Raw genomic sequence first — 13099 nt, 5'->3', positions numbered from 1 at the left:
CTTGAGGTACTAATTATTTAAAGTGTGTCACATGTAAATCTCTTCAACGTAGGTAATGAAATACAAAATATCCCTAGAGATGTTTGTAATCTTATATTAATATGATGTTGGTTTGGAACTGCAAGCTCGATTAAAATTGTTTTCCTTTCCAAGTAATTCCATAGTGTATTCATTATTTCTGAGTCTTCTGCATGGATTGCAAACAAACATTAGTAATCTTAAATATTGTAGGACAGTAATTTATCATAATCACTATTTGATTCTGTGTGGAGTGTGATAAATATTGTTATCCACCATTTATGAAACCATTTATTCCAGTGACACTCAAGCCAAAAACTGCCATGATTCAGTTCCAGTCCTCCTTGGATGAGAGCAAGCCTTGGCACTGATTTCCTTGGGGTCATTATTCAGGCCATGTACATGTACAGTACTAGAACTAATTCACAGTGGGAAATCCATGAAGTTATCTCTCTCCCCTTCCAAGAAAATGTAGAAATAGATTTTTTAGTGTATGTCTAAGAAATGATATAATTTTTTACCTTAGTGTTATAATTGTTATATTAGGTGGAGCTACCTCGTTTTTGAGGTTGGCTTCAGGGAATTTTAGTTACAGATAATTGTTCTTGAACAGAAAGTAGGACTAATGACATGAATTGGCATAACCAGCATAAACAAATGGTACTATGTTTTTTTATGTTTATGCTTTCATGAAGAGAGCTGGGGCAACTTCATGGACCTCTATACAAAGTGTTGCCTTAGTTCTAGTGGAACCTTTGACTTTTCATTGTTGATTCAACTGTTCCAATTATGGAGCGTCACATCACGACAAGGCAGTTCCAGTTTTAAAGAATCCACCTCTGAGATATCTCAGAGAAGTGTAGCCTAACCCAGTCCTTAAACATATCCAGGCCTGGCATTACAGCGCTTATGTAACATCAAAAGCATAAAAAAGTGCAGTCGTTCTTTGAGAGCGCTCAATAATGATAACGGACACATATTATTTTACTAGATCAAAATAAATAACATTTTCTATTTTAAATAAATATGAATGATTGTATATGTCTGGCTATCAATCAGTTTAAAGATAACAAGATTTTCAAAAATATATCTGTTCACATTTTTCAAGTAGGCCAGTAAGATAGTTATAAACGAACCCTTCGAACTTCAAGTAAAAAGTCGTACACTTTAGTACAAAACTGGTAAGGAAATGTATAAAATAGCACAGTTAGTTGTTTAAGCATAGTAAAAAATGACAACATAACGCCACCTATTTATGAATATATAGAAATAAAGTCTGCATTATTTACCTTGAAGTAGGTGAGGAAGAAGGGACCAAGAAGAACGGAGGTTCTTGGGAAAACTCCCTAAAATAATCATAGTCTGATACAGTTTCAGCTTTTCACTAATTAATTTCGGAATACCTTTAATTAATGTAGCGTTTTTAAAGCTACATTGATTCATTTTTTAAATTAAATCTTAGATTAAATGAAAATTTTGGGATCGAAATATTGGGATTTAATTTTAGATTAGATTGTGAAAAGTCAGGGTAAAAATGAACATGTAATCCTTTGGCAAGTTAGTACTGGTAGTTTTAAATTGTTAGGAAGGCAGGTTGACTGCCTTGAATTGATTAGAACTTGTCTTGTTGTGACTATTGTTCTCCTGGTTTGATACAGCTGGACCAATGAGAGAACACCGCGGATGTCCTGCAAAGTTGATTGGAAAGGGAAGTATTTAAGCGCCCACTCATAATTTTCGCCTTTTTTTTGGTTATTTTCGTGATTAAGTTGATTACAGTGCGCCGTGTTTCTTAATAATTTTTTTCCGCGAGGGATTTTGAGGTTAGCACCGAATTTATTGTACGTTTTATTGAAATAGTCTTCTTGATCTGATTAATTTTGTTGTCTTTTTTATAGGAAAAAATGAAATTCATAGAAACTACAGAGCAATCTGAATAACTTATTCTCGAGGAACAATAGAGCATAATAGAATCATACAAGTTACATTTGGTTCATGCTTGCAAGAAAGTGAATTAAAATTGAACTTTGTTAATAACTTTAATTGAGATTTGGAAAAGTAGTAATTTATTAATATTTAACTGGAACTGTTTTATTGTGAATTATTAATTGGAAATTGATTGAACATTAATAATTGTTTGAGAGAGTTGTAATCTGAATTGCAGAGACTTGAAAGTTAAGGTTCAACTAGTGTAAAGAGAAGTTTAAATTTTTATTTTGAATTTTGAGTGAACTTAGAAGTGAACATTTTTATTTTAGTTATTTCCCAGTGGTATTTGATTTTTATTTTAAAACCTTATTATTTTATTTTAGAAGAGAGCTCTGATTTTTAGTTTAATATATTTGATTAATATTTTTATTTCTTGCCAAAGGAATTTTTAAATTTACTAAAAGGTTTTGTCAATTCATTGTGGAAAATAGAGTGATACAAATTCTGAAACGTTGAACTTATTAATTTGCCTGTTTAAAATAAATCCATTATTTTTATTTAGAACTGTGATTTTTATTTTAGATAAACCAGATAATATTTAATAGTTAACAAATTTAGTAATAAATTGTAGCCTACTTAATATTCACTAGGAGCTTACTAATCAAAAAAAATATTTTATATCGTCTTGGATGTCTTATTGATAATTTAAATATTAATACTCCGGAATATTAATATCTCCAATCCAAGTCGTTATAATTAATTACTAGGTTAAATTGAAGGATACCTCAAATATTATCCTACGTTCCAAAAACAGCCATGACCAATATTGTAAGCTACTATTTTTTTGGCAACTCTGTATTGAATCTCGTCAAGTGCAGTGTGGTTTCACAACAATGGGTAATCAGCTGTGAACACGGTGTTCAGCGACCGCGTAGCCTTGAAAGCACCAATGAAATTGAGTTTTGTAATCAGTGGTTCTGCAGAACACCGGCGGACCACACTTCACTCCTATTCGTGAGAGAGTGATTCGTGAGATAAAGAATTGGTGTGGAGTGGGGGTTTACTTTTACCGGCGATCAGCGTTCTCCTGTCCTTTATTCGGTTAATCACACAACGTACAGGTTGTGATTTTTATATTGTGTCGTGATTTCGTAGGAGTACAAAAATGTCAGATAAGTAAGTATTACAAACAAGTAGATCGTATATCTCATATTTTAACAATTTATGTTTGATCAATATTTTGTAAACTGTTAAGGTTATGTCACTATGACTAAGGGAAACTGCATCACTGTTACAACAGATTCCAATTTTATTTTCTTAAGGCCAAGCATAAGTCCAGAATTTACACATTACTCACGATAGCCTAATTTTGGGAAGTTATAAAAATATTAGTGTAGTTTATCCTAGACATTATACCCTATAAGTAAGAACCCTACTTACTATTCTAGGCCTAATATCCATTAAAATAATGAATGATGTGGATAAAATTTAACTTAATTATTGAATTTTATTATATGAAATAATTACAATTGTGCTCACAAACATATACATACATACTTGCTTATTTTAATTAGGCTAACCTGATTAAAATTTAACAATTAAAAATCTCTTGTAAATGTGTAGGACATAGCTATTTTCTAAATGTTTTCAAAAATTATCCTCAAAAATTAAATTAAAAACAACAGAAATCAATTAAATTTGGAAAGGCTTAACCCTCCGGCTGGCGCGCATTTGAGCCTTGGACTGGCACCCTGTTTTGAAGCTTTGTGCAGAGTTTTTAATGTTTTATCCTGTACAAATAATTATTGGAAAAAACACAAAAGTGTTATACATCAAATTACTCTGCAGAATATGTTGTACAATATAAACATAATTATAATTTGACTTGCCTAAATAATGGTGGATTTTTGATGGTCAGAACTCAAAACTTTTTTTTTTCAAAAAACACTTTTTTTATATTAAGCCATTAAAAAAAACTCAAAATTAATTTTATTTAAAAATCTAAAATATGCATAATGTTCACTTACTTATGCACAAAAAGAAAATACATAGTTATAAACACTTTTATTTACAAATGAAATTAGAATTGAAAAAAACAAGACTATACACAAGCACTAACAGTCGCCGAGTCGCGTCACGCGGAAGTAGTCGGGAGCTTTTAGCGGCCAGTAAAATAACAAATATTCATATATATATAAAAGTGAATACATTATTAGAAGGCTTGGGATCTTGTGATTAAAGTGATATAACTTTTATGCGATTCATGCGGTAATTATCGGAACTATGACGTAATTAGTAGACGATGTTTAATGAGTCGTATATTACGACTCTGCCAGTTCACGGCGGGAAAAAATGAGTCGTAATTTACGACGTTGCCAGCCGGAGGGTTAAAGATTTTTTAATCTTGTAAAAGGCACCAAGTTATTAGTTGAACAGGCTAACAGTAATTCTTCCGACAATCAGTGTGGGGCACACCTTCGCTTGCCCTGTACTGATGCCAACAAATCCACCAAACCATATTATTTATTCTCTATAGAAAGGCAGTGGCTGATAGTGGTCTCTACTTTAAAAATGTACGAACTTTGTAAATCTCCATTACAAAATAAAGTAAAAACAATACAACGTATTTTGTGACCATTATGACACAAAAATAAGTAGTATACATTAAAGTGCACTCACTTTTACTTTAAACATGCAAAAAAACACCACTCACTTGCACCACAAAAGAAATAAATAATGATTATATCTGTAAATGGCTACACAATAATTCTATCCAATCATAAAAATCAATGTCAAAATTAGTAAAGAAGTTGCACAGTAGGTAAGGGGACTATGATAGCAAAGGAAAAATGAATAATGTTCACCATGGAGGGAGAAACGATGAATAAACTTCTGCACAAAAGTAGAAAATGTGGTGTAAATTACAAACAAAAACAGAAAAAAATACCGAAGAACTTAAATTATATTCAAACGCAGTTGGTACACCCAACCTTTCTGCTAAAATTTTCATATAAACGTTCACAATCCTGTTTTCCTCTCCTCATATATTAAGTAACCCCTCATTTGTTTTCCTCCATATCCAGTAACCCTAATTCCTTCTGGTACCCAAGATTGATGAACTAATTGAGATATAACCTAAATTGAAACACTTTAATAATTATTGTGCTATGTATGGTTTGTGACCGCTTAAATATTCTTTCCATAAATCAAAGTATGCTATTTTAAGAAACTTTTAAAAGTAGTTCTAGATTGTTTTAGGTAATGTGGCCAAAGTAAATAATATGATCCAAATGCTTAAAGTTGTTAACACTTAACTAACCAGTTCTATCTTCCTTGTCACAATTTGTTTTTTTCCAGTCCGGTATTTCATTATGGATTGATTTTATGGGAATATTACATATCTAAGTTATTGTTATATTACTAAAACATCATAATTATGATGAAGTCCGAAATAAAAGTAATCTACATTGTTTAAATATTGAAATTTTCATTTCTATAATATACCAGCAGTTACCCGCTGCTTTGTACACAATTTTGTAGGCTTTGCACTTGTATGAGCACTCCTGGTTTGAGTGAATTATGTTTCTGACGCCAATGTTTAGTTTGACTTCTTCCTACAATCAAGAAAAAAATTTATATTTAATGTTCATTGTAATTTAATTTGATGTTAGTATTTTTTGTTCCATAGCTAATTTTGCCCCTTTCCTGATCAAGAATACACACACACACACACACACACGCACACACGTGCACGTGCAGTGTGTGTGTGTATATATTCTCTGAGAAACCCACTTTTGTCAAAGGACAACTATTTAGTCTTCATAACAGTCTTTAAATGTAAAGTAAAGGTTAGACTACATTGTCTCTTATATGTGCACCGCAGTTATCCGCTTCTTTGCATGCAATTTAGTAGGCAGTATACGTGTATGACCATTGCTGATTTTAATTCATTATATTTCCTATGCAAATTTTGAGGTTCCTTTGATACCACGATCAAGAAAATATGTCAAATAGTTTATATTTATGGCTATTATAATTTACTTTGTCTTAGTATGTTTTGTTCCATACTTGATTTTGCCTTGATACACTTGATACAGATAATTTTTATTTTTGAAGTAATTGAACATGAAGGAAACAGGAATTTTCCGGACATTTGCAATTGTTCAGTGAAACAAAAAATCAGTAACACTACGTTTCGAGATCTGCAATCTGATCTCTTCTTCAGGTATATAACTAACCTAATACATAACTACAAACTAGATTCAAATAAACAAATCATACCAAAGTGTAGTAGCACGCCTATATCAGGGATCATAACCGCCATGTTGTGTGTCAACTTTACTAACTCTAAAACATGCACTTAATAAAAACCAAACACAACACTTGTTATTAAAACTGAACTACAGAATACAGGTTACAATATGTCTGCATCAGATGGCCAACCACCTACAAGTAATTGAACATGAAGTAGTTTTATTGTTTGAATCAATTAATCAGTATCGGGTAATTATAGTGATGGGTGTAAATAAGCAATATAGTTTGTTGATTATAATAGAAAAGACTGTATCTGTTTATTGTACTCTATCCTTCAACATTTTTGTTTGACCCTCGGGTTGCAGAATCACCAGACTATCAGGACAGCTTATAGTCACATTAAATTCAGAATTTAAATGACTAAGTCTGGTTAAATTTTTCTGTTAATGTCTTTTTATCTTGAACACCTCTTAACACATTCACAAAGACGTGTACCCCATTGAGTACAAGTGATCTTTTACTACTGCCATACACGTACTTGCCATACATTTCCTTATTGTGTTTTTATTGTTTACCTGTCTTGGTGGTTTGTTAAATTTGATCCCCCACTTAAATAAATACCTCAGTCTATTGTGTACCCCGTCAGGCACATAATTGCTTAATTTTTAAGTTAAATTAATTTTTTAGGTATCCCTTGGGGTGCACAGAGAAAAGTTTTTAAAAAAACCAATTCGTTTTTTTGTTTTTATTATTGGAAATTTTGACGGCAAATAAAAAAGTCTGGAAATAAGCTATTTCCCTGAACGTATGAAAGACTTTCCAGAATATTTACTATAATAAATATATTTACAGAATATTTACTACTCTGCAACTCATTTTTTCCCCATAGTTGACTTACAGATATCTAGGCTATATTTTGGATAGTTCAATCGAAAACTTCAAATCCTCCCATATAGTAAATACTACGCTCATTCCGGACAGTCAGTTGACATTCTGGAATAAAACGGGCTGAGTTGGATTCTTTTGAAATGTTACACATTGGAGGTCAGTAAGGTTTACGTTTAGGGCAAATAAAATGTTGAATGCAAGAAGTTAACCTCCACCCCCAGTTTTCCTCCAACAACGTGGCTGCTATTCCAGATGATGGATTCACGTTTGTTGTGATTTTTTTTCTTTGGCTTGTAACTAAATATTAATAGTAATTTTCTCAAAAAATAATTGTGAGAGTTAATAAGATTTTCAGCATAAATAATGTTCTTATATTTATGCCCAAAATATAATAATCTAGGCTAAATTAATATCCTTATCTTCAACAGTTTTTTTGTGAAGTTTATGACATTTTTCTAAATTCTGTCTCTACTGCGTATTATGCTTTATAAAATGATCAAAAGAGGTTTCTTTTACAAATTTTCCTGTGATCAGAAAAAGTATACTTAATTGGTTTAAACAAAATTGTGTTTAAAAATTCAAAAATACTTCTAATCGAAAATTGATTTCACAACCTTAAAGTACTTTTGGGAATATCTAATTCCCAATATACCGTATTGTATGTTTTTTAGAAATCTATCTCAAACCTGTGAAGTTAAAAATAATAAGTAGTAAAAATACAGACATTGGTTGTAAGTTACAAAGACACTGGCAAGTTTTAACTGCATGACTGAGTGAGATAGGTTATGATACTGGAACTGGTTGAAATTGATCTCCAATATTCTTGGTGTGACAGTTGATAGAGACAAAAACAGCGACAGTTGACTGGTACTGTCATATAATTTTGATGTATTATTAGTATTACTACAAATATATATATAAATATAAATTGATTTCACAACCTTAAAGTACTTTTGGGAATATCTAATTCCCAATATACCGTATTGTATGTTTTTTAGAAATCTATCTCAAACCTGTGAAGTTAAAAATAATAAGTAGTAAAAATACAGACATTGGTTGTAAAAAAGTTACAAAGACACTGGCAAGTTTTAACTGCATGACTGAGTGAGATAGGTTATGATACTGGAACTGGTTGAAATTGATCTCCAATATTCTTGGTGTGACAGTTGATAGAGACAAAAACAGCGACAGTTGACTGGTACTGTCATATAATTTTGATGTATTATTAGTATTACTACAAATATATATATATATATATATATATATATATATATATATATATATATATATATATATATACAGTTATCTGCAATTAATTATAATTTAATTTTGTGTCTTATTTGATCACGTTTTATTAATATTACACTGTATCAAAATATACGATACTATGACACCACACCTATTTGTGATTACTTTTTATAACAATTTGTGCAAATGTCATATGTAAATGAGTATTACAGAATTTTAATTAAATGTAGAGTCATACTAGTTGGATGGTATAAAATACATTAGTCTTGATTTTAATGTTCAACTTTTTTGGGGGCATAAAGCTTCAGAGCAAATTAGCTTCCCAGATGATATTGAAATGTAGTTTAGTTCAGTTTCTCTATCCTTGACCTACTTCAACTTTCACACAGAGGTCATCTACATTACATCATGTGCTTGGCTTGCAGCAACTGACTGCAAAAATATTTCAGTTTTTAGAGAGTTTAGTTATTTTCTTAAACGTTTAGAAAATGAATTATTATCAAAACAAGCTTAAATTTAAGGCAAAATCAAATTGATTTTCTTGTTTGAAGGGTTCCTATAGCTGGTTACAATTCCAGCACTAATGCTAAGTTTTGAAACTGTTTTTTATTTCTTACACCAAGGTTTGATAACAGAATTATTATATTGTTGATACTGCTTTAAATATAACAGTGACAGTGACATTTTCCCTAGGTGTTTTAACTGGGGATTTAAAGTTTTCTTAGTTTGTGTTTAGTTTTATAAAATAAGTTTTAAAACATCATTGTTAAAATTTGAACATTTCATAAGAGTTGTCTATACTGGCAGCGACTTTGATTTAAACAATGTTAAACTTTTAACACCTTTACAACCTCATTTTTATTAGTAGTATAGTTTTGGCCAATATTGTCTCATTTTAAAGATAAAATTAATGTGCATTCAAATCATTTTTTTCCAAAAGTGTTGTTGTTTATTGTGAAAAAATTTCAGATCTTTTTGTACTTGATAATTTAAATATACAAAATGTTCACACTTTTCTAGAAAAACTAAAATGTGTTTGGATGCATATTAATATTATCTTTAAAGGGACACAATTTCGCATAAATCTGCAACAAGAAATAAAGGCATAAAAGTATCTGAAGTTTTACATTTTTCTTATGTTATGAACTCAAGGTCATTTCAGTACTTACGAAATAAATAGGCTCTGAAGAATAAATGGTCAGTGTTTTTTAATATGAACGAAAATTTCATGTAGTCAGAAATTTGACTGTGTAGCCTGTATATATGCAGTTCACAGTTAACACAATTTTTATACTTTTTGGAGCATATAATTTCTTAGTATTGTTTATTATTATATTTCCCATTAATATTACACTTTAGACTAAAAGATGAAATGAAAATGTATCAATTACAGAAAGAGCTTGAGAAAGATTATAAGGTTATTGATAGACGTTTTTGATGTAGTATAATTTATAAAACGTCAGTATGGGATAGGATGAAATGATCATATACTACACCTACATCTCTGGTAATAATATTCATCCAGAATTATATGATACATGTAATGCATAATGCATCTGTAAATTGTTAATATTACCATCTCACACTGGCATTATTTTTAGTTGGAGCAATATGTAATAACTTTGTAGCTAGAATACCTTTTTGACAGTCTGTCCACTAGGAATTATATGATTCAAATAAGGATGTTAATAGACTATTTCTGATTGTGTACATCTCCCTTTTATTGGAGGACTTACAAGAAAAATAAATGTTTTTAATTGGCTTAAGAATTTTGTGATGGATAAATCAATTTTATTATTGAACTTGATCACTTATGTTATAACACACTATAAATACCCTAATTATAGAATAGATCGTAATAATATACACATATATACATTTAATAGTAAGAATAAGTTAGATTAAACCACCAATATATATATATATATATATATATATATATATATATATATATATATATATATATACTGTATATACACTTAGGGTGTATAAATGCAGAATTGCTCTATTATAACAATTATTGGACTTCTTGGTATATAATTTCCTTTAATATTTCGGCATTACCATATTATATATATATATATATACAGGGTGATTCAAAACTAAACGGCAATCTCTACGGGAGCTTATTCTACTAGCTAAAAACAAGTAAAAATGTTCATATAACCATATGCCCGGAAACGCTTCGTTAGCGAGTTACGCTTAGCGAAAGATTTCGCCCGGATTTCAGAACCCTTGGTGAAGTCAGGCCGTACTAAAAATGGTAAAGGTTAGTTACAAAGATACAAATATCGATTGTTTTTTATGTTTTTATATCCGACAAATTTATTAAAATTCGTCCCAGAGCTGTAAATGCAATACTTTCAGAGATATCTTACGTAAAACACAAGAATTGGTACAAAGAAATAACACATTTTTGTGTTTAACGTAAGATTACTTCCATAAATGTTAAATAAAGGTCATTTTTTTCTTAAACAGATTTGTAGAACATTTAATTCTGAAAAGATTCATGTGAATTACTTAGGAAAAAAAGTAATAATAGGTATTGAAATTTAGCTTTATTTAAAAATAAAACAGACGCACAAAAATGCATATTCTTATCTGCATAAAATATTAACTAATGTTTAGGTTGTGAGTAACAGCTGATCATTTATTCAACACTTTTTATCGTCATATTTTCTTTGCAAAGGTTGGCAATATCAGCTGATCAACAATTAAGTTCATGAAGTAATATTTGAATAACCTTTATGGAGGTTTTTGTATTGTGGCGTGTGAAGATTGTATTTTGTGAGATCCTGTGATTATTTGGAAATATTTTATACAAGTGTATAAAATATATATTATTAAATATTTATTTTTAAAATATTTTATTAAATATTTTTATAAAAGTGTATGTAATTATCTTAGTAAATAATGGCAGATAATGTAAATGGTATGTATTCGTTTGAAGAGTATACGGACATGATACTGATTTACGGCAAAGTTAACAAGAATGGTTTAGCTGCAGTTCAGGAATATCGTGATACTTTTCCACATCGAAGAACACCTGATCGCAAAACATTTGAAGCTGTGGAGAGACGACTTAGAGAAACTGGTAGCTTTAAACCGAAGCGAATAGATACTGGTCGTCAACGTAGCGCAAGGAACTATAATAATGAACAAGCAATAATAAATGCTGTAGAATTATCACCAACCACAAGCACCAGACGATTATCACGTCAGTTAAATATTTGCCAGTCAAGCGTATGGCGGACACTTCATGAAGCACAGTTGTACCCATTCCATATAACACGTGTTCAAGACTTATTACCGCAATATCTGAATAAACGGAAGATGTTCTGCCGCTGGTTAAGAAGAAATTGTTTACGACATCAGTATTTTCTTCAGCGTATTCTCGTTACTGATGAATCCTGTTTTACTAGAAATGGAATTGTAAATTTTCGTAATACCCATACTTGGGCGTACGACAACCCACATGAAACTGCGACGAGGCATTTTCAACATACATTTTCAGTCAATGTATGGCTTGGTGTTCTGGGTGATAATTTGATTGGTCCATTTTTCCTCCCTAATCGACTTAATGGAGTAGCATACTTAAATTTTTTAAGAACAAACCTGCCTACACTCTTGGAAGATATTCCTGTTCAAAACAGAATAAATGCATGGTTTATGCACGACGGAGCACCTCCACATTTTTCTAATGATTAGAAAAACTATTTAAATGATACATACGGTAGACAATGGATTGGTCGAAATGGACCAGTAAAATGGCCACCACGTTCTCCTGACCTCACGCCAGCAGACTTTTTCTTATGGGGTTGGATGAAGTCAATCGTTTATTCAAAACGGATTAAAACCATAGAGGAGTTACGTAATTGCATTACAGAGGCGGCAGAAACTATCAAGAATGCTCCAAACGTTATGAAACGCGCTAGAAAAGAGTGGATTCGTCATGCGAAAACGTGCATTGCTAACAACGGAGGGCACTTTGAGCAACTATTATAGGTGATTATTACAGTTTTATAAAGGTAAATACATTTTATGTTAATGTTCAGTCTAGAATAAATGATCAGCTGTTACTCACAACCTAAACATTAGTTAATATTTTACGCAGATAAGAATATGCATTTTTGTGCCTCTGTTTTATTTTTAAATAAAGCTAAATTTCAATACCTATTATTAATTTTTTTCCTAAGTAATTCACATGAATCTTTTCAGAATTAAATGTTCTACAAATCTGTTTAAGAAAAAAAATGACCTTTATTTAACATTTATGGAAGTAATCTTACGTTAAACACAAAAATGTGTTATTTCTTTTCACCAATTCTTGTGTTTTACGTAAGATATCTCTGAAAGTATTGCAATTACAGCTCTGGGACGAATTTTAATAAATTTGTCAGATATAAAAACATAAAAAACAATCGTATTTGTATCTTTGTAACTACCTTTACCATTTTTATACGGCCTGACTTCACCAAGGGTTCTGAAATCCGGGCGAAATCTTTCGCTAGGCGTAACTCGCTAACGAAGCGTTTCCGGGCATATGGTTATATGAACTTTTTTACTTGTTTTTAGCTATAGAATAAGCTCTCGAGAGATTGCCGTTTAGTTTTGAATCACCCTGTATATATATACAGTCGACTCTCGATAATTCGAAATTGGCGGGACATGCAAAAAAATTCGAATTAGTGAGAGTTTTGAATTACCGAGAGTTTCGATTTATTGAGAGGAAAAGAAAACTATTCGAATTACCAAGAGTTTT

The 13099-nt window shown here is 30.8% G+C and overlaps 1 protein-coding gene across 1 annotated transcript in view; it reads left to right on the top strand.

The window, feature by feature from the left end:
- The first annotated feature begins 2949 nt into the window (after window positions 1–2949).
- LOC124359513 (6-phosphogluconate dehydrogenase, decarboxylating) overlaps window positions 2950–13099 on the top strand; it is a 50594-nt gene continuing 40444 nt past the window's right edge. The window contains exon 1 of the mRNA XM_046812309.1: window positions 2950–3123. Coding sequence (XP_046668265.1) covers window positions 3113–3123 — 11 coding nt within the window. The 5' untranslated portion in view covers window positions 2950–3112. The remainder of the gene's footprint in view (window positions 3124–13099) is intronic.

Source organism: Homalodisca vitripennis, chromosome 4 (genome assembly GCF_021130785.1).
Source record: "Homalodisca vitripennis isolate AUS2020 chromosome 4, UT_GWSS_2.1, whole genome shotgun sequence".
In the NCBI taxonomy this organism is placed as follows: domain Eukaryota; kingdom Metazoa; phylum Arthropoda; class Insecta; order Hemiptera; family Cicadellidae; genus Homalodisca; species Homalodisca vitripennis.
The sequence above is the reverse complement of the archived record's forward strand: the minus strand, read 5'-3'. Positions and strand labels throughout refer to the sequence as shown.